Source organism: Lacerta agilis, chromosome Z (genome assembly GCF_009819535.1).
Source record: "Lacerta agilis isolate rLacAgi1 chromosome Z, rLacAgi1.pri, whole genome shotgun sequence".
NCBI classification, from domain to species: Eukaryota; Metazoa; Chordata; class Lepidosauria; order Squamata; family Lacertidae; genus Lacerta; species Lacerta agilis.
Genome location: NC_046331.1, coordinates 3,347,457 through 3,361,865, shown reverse-complemented (window position 1 = coordinate 3,361,865; position 14,409 = coordinate 3,347,457). Strand labels below are relative to the sequence as shown.

General features: G+C 44.5%; 1 protein-coding gene across 1 annotated transcript in view; it reads right to left on the bottom strand.

Annotated features, from left to right (window-relative positions):
• Positions 1 to 14,409, bottom strand: part of COL27A1 (collagen type XXVII alpha 1 chain) — a 247,580-nt gene that overhangs the window by 152,548 nt on the left and 80,623 nt on the right. The window contains exon 12 of the mRNA XM_033137129.1: positions 14,228 to 14,272. Within this exon, the coding sequence (XP_032993020.1) occupies positions 14,228 to 14,272 (45 nt within the window). The remainder of the gene's footprint in view (positions 1 to 14,227; positions 14,273 to 14,409) is intronic.

Sequence of the window (14,409 nt, the reverse complement as noted above, 5' to 3'; positions counted from 1 at the left end):
GGCAGAGGCCCTCTAGTGATCAAGGCATAATTGCTTGTTTATTTACTCTATTTATGGCTGGCCTTCCTGTAAAAATTATAAGAAACGGCACTAACATTCCGAACATTTCAGTTCCACATTGTTTGCTCTTCTCCTGCTGAGTGGGACCCATACTAGCAAGAAGACATCTCACATCCGTTCTTTTGTATTTTGCTTCTGAGCAACAGGAAAACTATGCAGCTTCCCAACTGGGCTCCAAGGTGGCATTGGCCAAGGCATTGCAGGGAGAGATGGTCACAAGCAACTTTTTGGCATCTGCACACTAATACCTACTCACACACACAAACACACACAGAGAGAGAGAGCTGACTTTTTAAAGGGAAAGGGTAAATCAGGGAAGAAACATCTTCTCTAATGTGTGAAAATACTGTAAAAGGGGAAATATGGATCTACAATGACCATTTTCATTGCTAAAAGAGGAAGGAAGAACTTAAAATTAGTGTAAATGCAAAGACCTAGAATCCGCACTTCACATACAACTCCACATCCAGTTCTAGCTCTAACTCACTGTCTCTTTCACACACTCTCTCTCTCACACACACACAACTACTGAAATTTAGACCTTGTGCAAACTTTTTCAATCAGGGTGCATTTTAAGGTTGTAATGTTAAGGGAATTAATGGGCAACCTTCCAGGAGCCACATACCAGTGGCATTAAGTAGGTGGAGGAATGGGCGTGGCTACAAAAAACTTGGGGTTTTTCCTCTCTCTCTGTCTCTCTCAGACCTCCATCCAAGCAAGCATCTTTTCACAAATCAATGACGCATTCACACCAAGCAAAAGCACCCAGGAAGGGAGCAGAGCAGGAAAGATGAGGGGTATGGCCTGGGAGGGATCTCAAGGGCCAAACAGAGAGGCCCGAAGGGCCGCATTTAGCCCTAAGCCTGGCATTCCTCATCCCTGAGATAGAGGGTTAGAAAAGATTTATTTTATTCAGAGTTGAAGTTGGCAATATAGGAGCGTAGAGCCGAGTCTCCATTCTTGTTTTAATGGGACTGTTTTATTGCATATTATAATCATGGATTATATTTTAATCTTTGGGTCACTGCTTCTTATACCTGATTACAAGTCTACTTTGGCATTAAGTGGTATATGAAATAAGAACAACAATAACAACTATAACTGCCATTCGGATTCTCTCCTGATAAAACCACAGCTGATATTCATTTTCTATTGACCATGGGTGATCACAAAAAGAGACAGCATAAAATATGCATATGCCAAAGCTGTGAGTAAAAATAAAATCTAAAAATCATGTGTAAAAGAAACTAAGGCTAAGGCCAGTTGGACAACTTCAGCAGCAAGTCATCAATCAGCACACAGTCAAGCCTCCAACCCATTATGCAAGAATCAACTACACACTCACAGAATTTAGTTGCAAGTAATGCAAAGCCAGCCACTAATTTGCCCATTTGTCAGTAAGTAATCAATTCTTAGAAAACCCCAACTGATACAATTGTCTCCCCAGTAACCTGAGACAAGCATCCCCTACAGCTGAACATTGCATTCTTCCACAACAAGTGAAGTCATGGAAATTCAGATCCTGCAGACTGAAAAGTATCTACTCTGCTGTGGGCAGAAGTCCTTTGAAGGGTTACATGAGAAAGGGGCTAAGGAGGTGAGAGAAATATGCAGAGATGTTCAGCATCCAATCTGGATTATGAGGAGGAACAGCATGAGACAAAGGAGTCAGAGCATGTTGTGGGAGTTGAAGGTTCATTTGTGGATTTGCCAGCTCAAACTTGACTACCGGTAAATGTTTGGCTCTAGTTTTGCAACTGGGGACATAAAAACAGCCTTGCTGGATCAAGCCAAAGGGGGCTCACCAAAATAGCTTTCTGTTCTCCCAGTGGCAAACCAGAAGTCCCAATGGGAAGCCCATAAGCAGGACCTGAGCGCAACAAAAACTGGTACCAAGAAGTATACTGCCTCCGTCAGTGAATGTATCACAAAGCATTATTTTCCATGAAGTTCTCTAAACGATACAAGTTGGTGGCCTTTCTTGCATCTTGCAGAAAAATTAATAAAGAGGCCCAGCAGAGATCAGTTTGCACAATGAGCCAAGTGAGTCCAAACCTGGTCCTTGATTGGGGGGCTGGGGTGCATTTACAGCTGGCAGTCCAGATGCTTCAGTCCCCCAACACCCAGGGTCCATTTGGATGGATAGGCAGAACTGCCCACCTACCAATCATCTGACACCAGGTGAAATATTTTCCTTTCCCCTCCTGGTTTGAAATCAAACCATGCAGGCAAATGGCACAGCATGAATTGCAAGTGCAGATGATCAACTAACTCTCAATACTTCCAACGGAACAGGGTCTGCAGATATCATTCATTTCAAAGCAAAGGGAATGACAAAGTGTCGTATCCAACTAACTTCTACTCAGAGTTGGCCCATTGAAATTAATTGACCAAAGTTAGCCATGTCTATTAATTTCAATGGGTCTACTCTGAGCAGGACTAGCACTGGATGCAACCCAAAACCATTTAAATGAAGCCTTGATTATGCATCATTCACAGACTTAAAAACAATGATGTAAATGAATACAGATCGCATTAACTTGGCTTTTCCGTGACCACAGATGAACATGTGAACTGTGGCAATTTTCTGCCTCTTTTTCGGTTTTCATCAAGATTCTGCAACATCCACCCCAGCTGCCCACCTCAGAATGTGCTACACTTTGTCAGCTGCCTTCTTAAAATGTGGCACCCATAACTGGAAAAAGTACTCTTAATGTGTGGCCTGACCAGCACAGAATGGAGTGGAACTCTTTCCATCCTGTTATCTGTGCTTCAATTCTAAGTTAAATATTAAATTTCCTTCAAAGAAACTGAGTTATATCCACCTTTCCCTTGAGATAACAGACAGGTGGGATTTAATGTTGTGCAACAGAGGAATCCACCGCAATAGCTGCACTAGCGCACAGTTGTGGCGCAATGGACTGTGCTATCTATTGTGCAATGAATTTAACTGGCAACCCGTTCATGCACTTTCTCGCGCAACGAGGTTCGGCTGGAGCAAACCAAGTACACTGCTAATTGACTTCAATTTAGTGCTACATAGGATACAACCCTCTTTCTCCAAGTTAAAAAAAAATTCTAAAGGTGACATTAATCCAGTACTCTGTGCATGAAAACAGCACATCACGGAAAGTGTGACTCCTGTTGCTTGTCATAATGACCATGTCATTACTGAGGAGGCAAGTTTGGCCATGTTGATGGCCTTTCAGTTGCTTTGCAGCTTTCAGTTGATTCGCTGCTGTCCCGCTGGAATGTGGAGTTAACCAGGGCTATCAACTGCTTGGCTCTAAATACCCTCTTCAATTGCATGGAGCCCGGATGGCCCCATAGTTTTTCCTGGAACTGAGGGCAATGAACCAATTGCTGAGACAGCTAGAGCGCCAGTGGTGAAAAACTTGTTCTGAATCAGACCGAACACAAGCTCAGTGTCGAGTCTACCAAGTGGTGATAGCAACAGCAAAGAGGACCTTTCTTGCTGCCTCTATTGCATCTGTGGAAAACAGTACCTGGAGACTCTTTCAGGTGTTTTTTAGTCTAACAGAACCACCTTCAACATCAGAACCTGGTGAGGAATCCAAGATCTCCTGTAATGATTTTGCAAAAGGGGGGGGGGCAGATAAAATCGCTCAGATTTGGAAAGTGGTAGACTCCATCGTGGTAGGAAGGCCATGGTGGGAAAGTGCCAGAGCTTCGTCTAGTCAGGATGCATGGGATCAGTTTCAACCTGTTACCACTGAGGATGTGGAGAAGCTGCTTAGACAAGTGAAACCAACTACCTGTCTCCTTGATCCTTGCCTATCCTAGCTCATAAAAGCAAGCCAGGCCTGGCCGGGCAATGAGCTCTGTTTCCCAGACCCACTTTAAAAAGCAGTTATTAAACTACATCTTTTAAAAAACATATTTGGACCCAGGCATTATGGCCAATTATTGCCTAGTATCAAATATTCCATTCCTGCACAAGGTGATTGAGCAGGTAGTTGCTGAACAACTCCATCTGGAGGATGCAGGCCATTTGGATCCCTTCCGGTTGGGATTCAGCCCCCATCCTGGGACTGAAACTGCTTTGGTCATGCTTGTCAATGATTTCCAGCAGGCTAGGGACAGAGGTGAAAGCTGGTTCTGGTTCTGCTGGATCTCTCAGTGGCTTTTGATACAATAAACCATGGTATCCTCCTGCACCAATTAGGGGGGTTGGAAATTGAGGGCAGTAGTTATGCAATGGTTCCGCTCCTTCCTCCTGGGCCGTGTCCTGTGTTGCGGGGTGAGTGTTTGGACCCCTGGGCACTCAGTGGCTCTGTCCTCCCTCCTGTGCTTTTAAACATTTATATGAAGCTGCAGGGAGATCATCAGGGGGGTTGGGGCTGAGTGTTCACCAGAATGTGGATGATACCTAGCATTACCTCCTTTAAATCAGAACCAGTGAATGTGTTGAATGTCCTGTGTGAGTGTCTGGAGATGGTTAGAGGATGGATGATGGTTAACGGATTGAATCCTGACAAGACAAAAGTACTATTTCTGGGGGGCAGGGGGTAGGTGGGGGTGAAGGACTCCCTGGTCCTGAATGAGGACTCACAGCTGTCCAGGTCAGTTCTGTTTCCAGGGCAGCTGTCTACCAGTGCTGAGACCCTGTGCATCTGAGACCCTACCTGCCTGTGCACTGTCTCGCCAGAGTGGTGCATGCCCTGGTTATATCCCACTTGGACTACTGCAATGTGCTCTACATGGGGCTACCTTTGAGGGTGACTTGGAAACTACAACTAATCCAGAATGCAGCAGCTAGACTGGTGACTGGGAGTGGCTGCGGAGTGCTGACCTTTAAGGTCATAACGGCCTTGGTCCTGTATATCTGAAGGAGCAGCTCCACCCCCATCACTCAGCCCGGAAACTGAGATCCAGCACCAAGGTGGTTCACTCACTGCGAGAAGTGAATTTGCAGGGAACCAGGCAGAGGGGCTTCTCGGCAGTGGCACCTGCCCTGTGGAATGCCCTCGAATCAGATATCAAGGAGATAAATCACTACACAACTTTTAGAAGACATATGAAGGCAGCCTTTATTAGGGTTTTTTTTAAAAAAAAAAAAGTTTGATGTTTTATTATCTTTTTATACGTGTTGGAAGCTGCCCAGAGTGGCTAGGGCAACTCAGCCAAATGGGTGGGGTATTATTATTATTATTATTATTATTATTATTATTATTTCTCCACTATTTGATAATCAAAGGTTGAGTGCCTCTGATTGTGAAGACTCCTGCTGAGCTCCCTAGAACAATGGCCATAGATAAGCCATGAAAAATAGTGTCCGCCTTGCATTGAAAGCAAGGGGGAGAGCGGATGATCACAATTTGCAATATGGACCCCATGTGTCCAGTGCAAAACCACTGTACAAATGGCAATGAAGCGAACTATTGCTTTCCACTAAAACAATTATGCGGCAGAGCCCCAGATTCTCAGGTTTTATGCTTTTCTCTGCTAAAGTAAAGGAGAGTTAGCTGGCAGGAGCCTCAAATAGTCCTGGCAATCCTTCCAGCCGTTTGGCTCCTTCTCCAAAACTAGGATTTTTATTTTCCTTTTGGCTCACTCCTGCTGCTCCTCGAGCCACCCAACCCTCTGGTCTTGTCTGAGAAAGGCGGTGCCGGCCAGCTGGCTCCAGCCAGGTGAGCTGGTGCCCAGTAGATGCTCCCCAAGGGCGCATAATTTGCAAATCAAACAATTTTTTAAGAAAGTGGGAGGGAGGGAGAGAAATCAAGTTCAGGATTCATTTAATGCAGATAGTTGGCGTGGGGGAGATAGGTGGAGAATGAATAAAATAAACAACCAGCCCCTAAAGCTTATGTTGGCTGCATCCTTCTTGGCAGGCTGCTCTTTGAGGAGAAGAAGCCTCTTTCCCCTTGCCAGGGTGGATGGGGGAGGTCAGGGTGGAATAGGGCACAGCCAGATAGGGGTTTTGAAGTAGTGCAGAAGCTCAAAGGAGTTTTTGCCTGGGCTGAAACCAACAGTTGCCACATTCAGGATCATTTCACAGCCCCCACTCCCACCTCAATATGATTATCTGTCACATTTCTTTCACTTTTTAAAGCTCATTGAGTTTTGTAATCCTGTAGAAAGCCAGTGGTGAGATGATGATGATGATGATGATGATGATGATTTATTTGTACCCAGCCCATCTGGCTGGGTTTCCCCAAACACTCTGGGTGGCTTCCAACAGAGATTAAAAATACATTAAAACATCAGTCATTAAAAACTTCCCATATAATGCTTGGAGTGTCTGGGACACCAGAATTCGAATGCCAGCTCAACCATGAAGCTCAGTGGATGACCTGGGCCAGTTTTCTTTTCTCAGCCTCACCTGCTTCACAGGATTCTTGTGAGGGTAAAATGGAGAATGGGGGGTGGGGGGTGGGGACATACACTACCTCAAACTTTTTAAAGGAAAGTTGGGATATAAAAGTAAAAATTAATAAAACAAACTTTTTAAAAACCTTCGTGTCAGAAAGGACAATTTATAACGAAGAACATGCTTCCCCTCCCCATATATTTTCCTTTTATATTATGGGCTGTATCCATGCTAGGCATACTCAGAGTAGGCTCACTGAAATTAATGAGCATGACCACACTCAGTAAGGGTGGTTGCCTTTCTCTCCATTGAAAAGTACATAGAACTGAAGGTGAAAGTTGCAAGAGTTATGCTTTTTCACTTTGTCCAAAATAAAAGCTTCCATTATCAGAGCCATTAGAGGGCTGAAGCAGCAGAGGGACACCTCTCAGGCCCCCTCTATGTGGCCCTCGGAACTAGAGGTATAATAAGAAGCCATCCTTTTCCATTCTGCCCTGTGTTTGCCGCAAGCAGCATTGCTTCTCTCTCGCTGCAGTTCATATTCTGCCAAAAACTACCTCATCCATCTTGCTGTCCAGTGCGACAAAATTCCATAACATGTAATTAATCAATTTAAATTATATTGATTTGCACTTATTCATTTGAACAGAAATTAATTAATTAATTGCATCAATTACATCACCATTACATTATTCCACCCCATTCATCTCAATGCAAAGGAAGCACAGTGCAAACATGGGGAAAACATGATCAACAACATGTCGTTTGTTGACTGAAAGCAACAACAACAACAGTGAATACTGGTTGTATCCAATGGATTAATTTCCATCCTGACATGGGATAAATAAGTAGAAGTTAGCAATTCCTGCTCCTATTTCCATTTTCATCAGAATTCTCCAAGCAAACTCCTCAGGACTCCTCCTGTGAAATCCTTCCTTAAGGAATTTTGCCTGGCTGGAATGCATTCTTGAATGATAATGCCTCCTGCATGCCTGGATGGGGAGATGTCCGGGTGGCTGTGCAGAAGAAGCCTCTGACTTTCATATGAATTAATTTCTGAATGCATTAATTTTTTGAATGAATTAATTTTTGAATTAAGCGCACACACTTAAGGTTCACATCAATTGCCCCACCCACATTTGCCTCTCGCCCCACTGAAATGCAGCCCTCAGAAGATTCCTCCTAAGGGAATGTGGCCCTGGGGGCTAAAAAAAAAGATTCCCTGCAGCTAGGCTAGAAGCAACTTGAACCGCTTAACGTACAAACAAAGCCCACCCACCCCCCAATACTTTACAGAAGTTGAAAAGAAATGATGGGAGATTAGTTCTGTTTGTTGATACACTTTTTGTCTCCCCCCAAGCTAAAGACATGAAGATTTCAGGACCGTTTCCTCCCAATTCATCTTTGTAATTATTTGATTATATGGCCACACGTGTGTTCCATTATTATATCCATGATATAACTTAGCAAGCTCATGATTGCTCCTATTACCCCCAGCTAAGTGCTGCTGGTGCACAGACCTGTAGTTTAGAGAAATCCCTATGGAATCGGCACAGGATTGGGAAAGAGTTTTCCAACACATATAGGAAATGACACATGAGGAGGGATTGTCAGAGAATGCTGATGGAAAAGGATGAAGAAATTGCTGCACTTCCTGTGCTCATATGTGGTCAGGAAAAGAAATCAGTCAAAGGAACAAAATGGGGATCCGTGCACATTGCTATTGTTTAAATCTGCAAATGATACACAATTAATGGTGGCAGCAGGGTGTGTTTACATTTGCTTTGATATCTCCTTCATATTGTAGAACAGAACAGAACAGAAACCGTGTGGATTGTGACAAAGACAGGCCAGAACGGAAATCACTGCCTTCTCACATCTCTACATGTGAAGAAGAAGAAGAAGAGTTTGCATTTGATATCCCGCTTTATCACTACCCGAAGGAGTCTCAAAGTGGCTCACATTCTCCTTTCCCTTCCTCCTCCACAACAAACCCTCTGTGAGGTGAGTGGGGCTGAGAGACTTCAGAGAAGTGTGACTAGCCCAAGGTCACCCAGCAGCTGCATGTGGAGGAGCGGAGACGCAAACCCGGTTCCCCAGATTACGAGTCTACCACTCTTAAACACTACACCACACTGGCTCATACATGCACGTGCACATGCACGCACACACACACAAACACACACACCCCAGGGAAGAGGTTGTGGCAAGGAGGGCCTGTACCCTGAGGAGAGACCTGAAGGTCAGATAGAGAGGCCTAGAGGGTGCATTGGGCCCCTGGACCTTGGGTTCCACACATTTTCATCATCAATGATCCCAAAGCCAGTCCACAAGAGAGGAAAGACTTGGCTCTCTTTGCCACAGATCTCATGGGATCTAGCCATAGATTTAGCTTATTGAGGTGAGGAGTACTCAAAACTGTTTTGTTGCCCATCCACATGGAACAAGAGTAACCATATGTGCCATTTCCCCCCAAAAAGAAGCAGAAACCCATCACCACAAAGCTGAGGATCAAAGAGGACAGTGATTTGCACAATATCTGCATACGCAAATTTATATAGCTATATGCAAGTTTTAAAAAAATATATAGTCTCTCTTACCCTAGTGGAAAAGACTGTGACCAGCTGACCTGTATGCCTTCACAGTCTGCTATGCAGGTGCTCTCTACCAGATGAGCAACTTCAAGGCCCCTCCTGCTCTCCCTCCTTAAAAACATCAGAAGAGCTGCTGGATCAGGCCAAAGGCCCATCTAGTCCAGTATCCTGTTTTCACAGTGGCCAGCCAGATGCAACAGCATTCTTCCCTACCTGTGATTCCCAGCAACTCCCAGAATACTGGCTACAAACCTGGAGGTAGAACATAGCCATAATGGCTACAAGCCATTGCTACTCATGCCAGCCACAAATTTGTCTACTACTCTTTTAAATCCATCCAAGTTGGTGGCCACTGCCACATCTTGTGGGAGTGAATTCTGCCACTTAACTACGAACTGCGTGAAGAAGTACTTTCTTTTGTTTGTCCTGAGCATCACTGGGTGACCTTGAGTTTGAATATTATGAGAGAGAGTGCAAAAACCTTTCCCCCATACACTTTCTCCACAGACTGCATAATTTTAAACATGTATATCATCTTTCTTCTTATTCAACATTTCTCTAAACTGAAAAGCCCCTAATACTGTAAACTTATTGGAGCTGTTTGTCTTTAAACTGCGCTTGGACCAGACATCCCTTCAAGTAAAAGGACATCTTCAAATAGAATACATGGTCACCCTACGGAGAACCCTAAGTCTCATAAATCCCACACACCTATAATAGAAGAAGAAGAAGAAGAAGAAGAAGAAGAAGAAGAAGAAGAAGAAGAAGAAGAAGAAGAAGAAGAAGAGTTTGGATTTGATATCCCGCTTTTCACTACCCGAAGGAGTCTCAAAGCGGCTAACATTCTCCTTTCCCTTCCTCCCCCACAACAAACACCCTGTGAGGTGAGTGGGGCTGAGAGACTTCAGAGAAGTGTGACTAGCCCAAGGTCACCCAGCAGCTGCATGTGGAGGAGTGGAGACACGAACCCGGTTCCCCAGATTACGGGTCTACCGCTCTTAACCACTACACCACACTGGCTCTCCAGTGTGTAATAGTCACAAGTGTGGCAGGAGAAACACTGGAATCTTCCTTATTCTGTCATGCCACTGGTCCATCTAGCGCAAATTGCCTACACTGACAATACTGGTAACAGAACCACAAGATTATAGGCAGGAGCTGCTCCCAGGTCTACCCTGGAGGCACCAGGGCCTGAACATGGGACCTCCTGCCTACAAGGGAGATTCCCTACCACTGAGTTTGAAAGTGGAACGGACTCCCTCAGAAGGGGGTGGGCTCTCCTTTATTGGAGGTTTTAAGCAGAAGTTGGATGGCCATCTGTCAGGCATGCTTTAGTTGAGATTCCTGCATTGCAGGAGATCAGGCTAGATGACCCTCGGGGTCTCTTCAAACCACACAATTCTGTGATTCTGTGAGTTACAGCTGGTAGAGACAGATGTATGGGAGAAGTCATCTAATGTGCTTGTCATTTTGGGACCTTCAATGCTTCTGCCAAAGGACTGAGCGCTGCCTATGTTGGCTGTTTCATCTCTCCACTTCTTTTTTGAACATGATTTTTTAAAATGACTTGTTTCCAGTTGTTGATGACAATGAGATGGTGGTGGTTTTTTTACAATGACACTCTAAGAATCCAGCGGCATCTCAGGGGGGGGGGGGGGAAACTGCTAAAAATCACCCAGGATTTCCCACTGCACATCGAACAGCAGGATAAACAGGATTCCCATTCAAATGCTGCTTCTGCCCTCACCAAGGAATTATTGCTTTGGCCACACATTCCCTCTATCTGCTGCAGTTCTGATGCACTGGGAAAGAGCAGAGGAGGAGACAGAGGGGTGGGGGTGGGGGTGGGGGAAGCCTCATCAAAGTCCTGTTTCCAAGACCGAGTCATCATGTTCCTCTCATGTCCCCACTGAGCTGAACTGCCCTGGAAAAGTTTCAACCTCTGACTCACGTCCAGCACGTCTATTTTAATCTTTTTACATTCTTACATCATTCCAGGAGGCCCAATTGTACAACAGAGCAAACAAAGAGCCCACTGCTCCATCTACTGAGATTTTACAGCAATCAAGAGCAGGGATGTATAAACATCTGGCTTTAGATCCTTCCCTCTGCTTGTGTATACATTGCTCCAGAGAAAGAGAGAGATTTTTCAAGAGATCCGTCACAGGGAGAAAACGCTGATAAGCTGACATGGAAGAAATCATCCCTAGAAGGAGTTGCACTGAGGACAGTGATGTATCCTGCTGCAGATGAAACACAGAGGCGAGGTAACAGGAGATTTGACTCGGTGCCCAGTTTAAGAACAGAAGAGCCTGGCTGCTGGATCAGGCCAAAGGCCCATGTAGTCCAGCATCTTGTTACCTCACTGGCCAAGCAGATGCCCCAATGGGAAACCTGCAAGCAGGACCTGAGCACAGTAATACCTCTCCCCATCTGCAGTTCCAGGCAACTGGTATTCAGAGGCATATTGCCTCCAACAATGAAGAACATAGCCTGCCATCATAGTTGGCAGTCACTGACAGCCTTGTCTTAAGTGTATTTGTTTAATCCTTTTTAGAGCCATCTAACTGGAGATGCCAAAGACTGAGCCTAGGATCTTTCTGTGTGCAAGCAGATGCTCTATCCCTGAGCTATGACCATTTCTCAAAATCTTTGGTTTTATTAATTCTCCCATTTCCTTTTTCTACCACCCACCAAACACCTGGCACGGTTATCCACTTGGTTATTTTTTCCACTGGGATTTTGTTTGTTTGTTTTATGGTCCAATTACAGATTCAAGAAGCAGGAAGATGGCATTCATGACTGGCCTAGGTACTGGCCAATCAGTGCTAAGAGAATCTAGCTTCTGCTACATTCTGCTACATTGGGGGATGGGGGAGTTTCCTGCTAAGCTTGATCCAGGAGGGACAATTAGCACACACAATCCAAAATGCATGACTGCATTTTCATAGCAGGCTTTCTGTTGAAATTATGCTAGGTCAAGCAAATTTAAGATCAATTTAAATTATTTGTCATGGATTACTTTAATTCCATGTTATGGCTTTAGATAGTAATTGTGGATGGTTTTATTAATGATGGAGGAGGAGGAGGAGGAGGAGGAGGAGGAGGAGGAGGAGGAGGAGAAGAAGAAGAAGAAGAAGAAGAAGAAGAAGAAGAAGAAGAAGAAGAAGAAGAAGAAGAAGAAGAAGAAGAAGAAGAAGAAGAAGAATGAAAATCCTGACTTCAGCGTGAATATATATTTGCAAGAGAAATCCCACCATTCCCCAGAGGGAAAATACAACTCCATTTATGAAAATAAAAACAAATGCTGTTAAAAAATGGGGGGGTGGAGATGGCGTTTTTCAATGGAAGATTGCACAAGTCAAAACAACAGCTGGAACAGATTGAGTGTGCAGGCACACTGTATGTAAAACCGTTTCAAAAACTCTGACCAGGCCCCCTTACCTAACAACCGTTGCCTTGTTTAGTTACTCTTGAGTCAGAGATTTTCACCAATCTTTCTTTTCTTTTCTTTTACAGTTATGTTCGCCTCTGATGTAACAAGTTGTCATTAACTTTGGCAGATGCTGTTATTTTCCTCCCCCACCACCCGAATCCTTTCTTTTTCATTGAACTGAGGTAGGTAACCCTTTATCAGCCTGAGGGCCCCATTCACTTCTGGGAAACCTTCCAGGGGCCACATGCTAGTGGTGGGTGGAGCCAGAGGAAAAAAGGGGCGGAGCAGCAAATGCTAACTTCACACCCTGCTCACAAATCCATCCAGATAGGCAAGAGGCAATACCAGAATTCAAGCATATATTCCAACTACCAGTAGCCAAAAGTACTTAGTGACAGTACTAAGCTTGAGACCAGTGGAGAGTTTGGCCTGGGGAGACGGGGTGGGGCTGTGGATAATCACAAGGGCCACATAGAGGTGCTTGGAGTTCCCATTTGTCCCCCAGGTCTGATGTTCCCCACCTCTGCTATAGATGATTAAGCATGTGGACACCTGCAGTTGTGCTCTTACAAGCAAGCACCTTTTTGTGCAACAGGGCAGGGTTGCAAAACAGGGCAAGGAGGGGGGAAGTAAGCAGAAAGGGGGAAAGGATGCATTGTTCACTATCCAAGTGTTTTATAGAGGAAGACACTTTATGGGGCTGGAAACCCACTTTTTAAAAAATTGGGCTATGTGGAAATGGAGACAGGAAAAGTTACGGGTGGACAACACAACCAATGATTAGTGGAGGTTTTTAAATAAAAAAGAGAAAAATGCACTGAGACAGTGGGATTGTGTAGAATTTCTCGAATTCCCACCTGTAAATTATATGCAGTGCTGATTTTCTAGAAAAATAATTGCTGGAATTCACTATGAACACCTCCCTTGTTCTCTTAGAATGGCAATGGCACCCATCTGAGAGGTGCCGGAACTGAGTTCCAGTGAGTTCTGGCTGAAAAAAAGCTCTGATCATATGACACGTGCCACTCTGCAAAAGAAAATTCAGGACTATGCTCTAGCTGCGCTCCCAATTATTTCTATGTAGCTCCATCATCATTATCATCTTTGGCAGTTCTTCATCCCATTTACCCCACCTCCTCCCCCCCAAAAAACCTACCTCAAAGTGATTTACAAAAATTTGGGATATCGAACAGTTCATCAAACTATTTTAAACCAAACTCACAGAACACAAATAAAATAAAACAAAACTTTCTGAACTTGTTCACCCAACACCAAGAATATACAGGATCAAGAATATAATCGACCCCACGGAAAGCTGGGGATCGAAAAACAGGCCATGGATCTTGCTGAAATTCAAGCTAAATTCAATTCCTCCTGCTGAATATAGAGCTCTGGTTTTGCCTCCTGCACCTCCTGCTGCTCTTGAGACTGGGGGATGGGGCTGAAAACATGAAGGAAGCTTAATCCTAGTTTTGTTCCCATCCTCCTCTACAAGGAGCAACGCAGGCCAAGGAGGAGGAGGAATCCGAGAGGATGCATAACCCCTGGGCTGGTTGTAGGTGGGAGATGATGACTCAGGGCATAATGAGGTTTGGTGCATCAGAGCCCCATTTGGAAAATATGGACATGCCCTATAAAAAACCAAACAAGACTTCAACATTCCCGGCCCCATTATATAACATGACACACAACCGTCCCCTCCCTGCAGAAAACACATTCTGTCTGAGATTCCCACCTCCACCACCCCGCTCCCATTTTTAAACTGTTTAAAACAAAGTCTGCATAGTAGACGAAGAAAAACTTTACCGGCCTACCCATCTTGCCCCTCTTCCCAGGAACTCCGGGGATTCCCTAGAAAACAAGCAAAGGGGGTGGGGAGAAAAAAGTATTAACATCTGGTGGAAGTCAGAAGGAGGCACAAAGTCCAAATCAAAAGAGAAAGGGCAATTTTTTATTTTTTTTTACAATAATCAAAAACGAACCCAGAA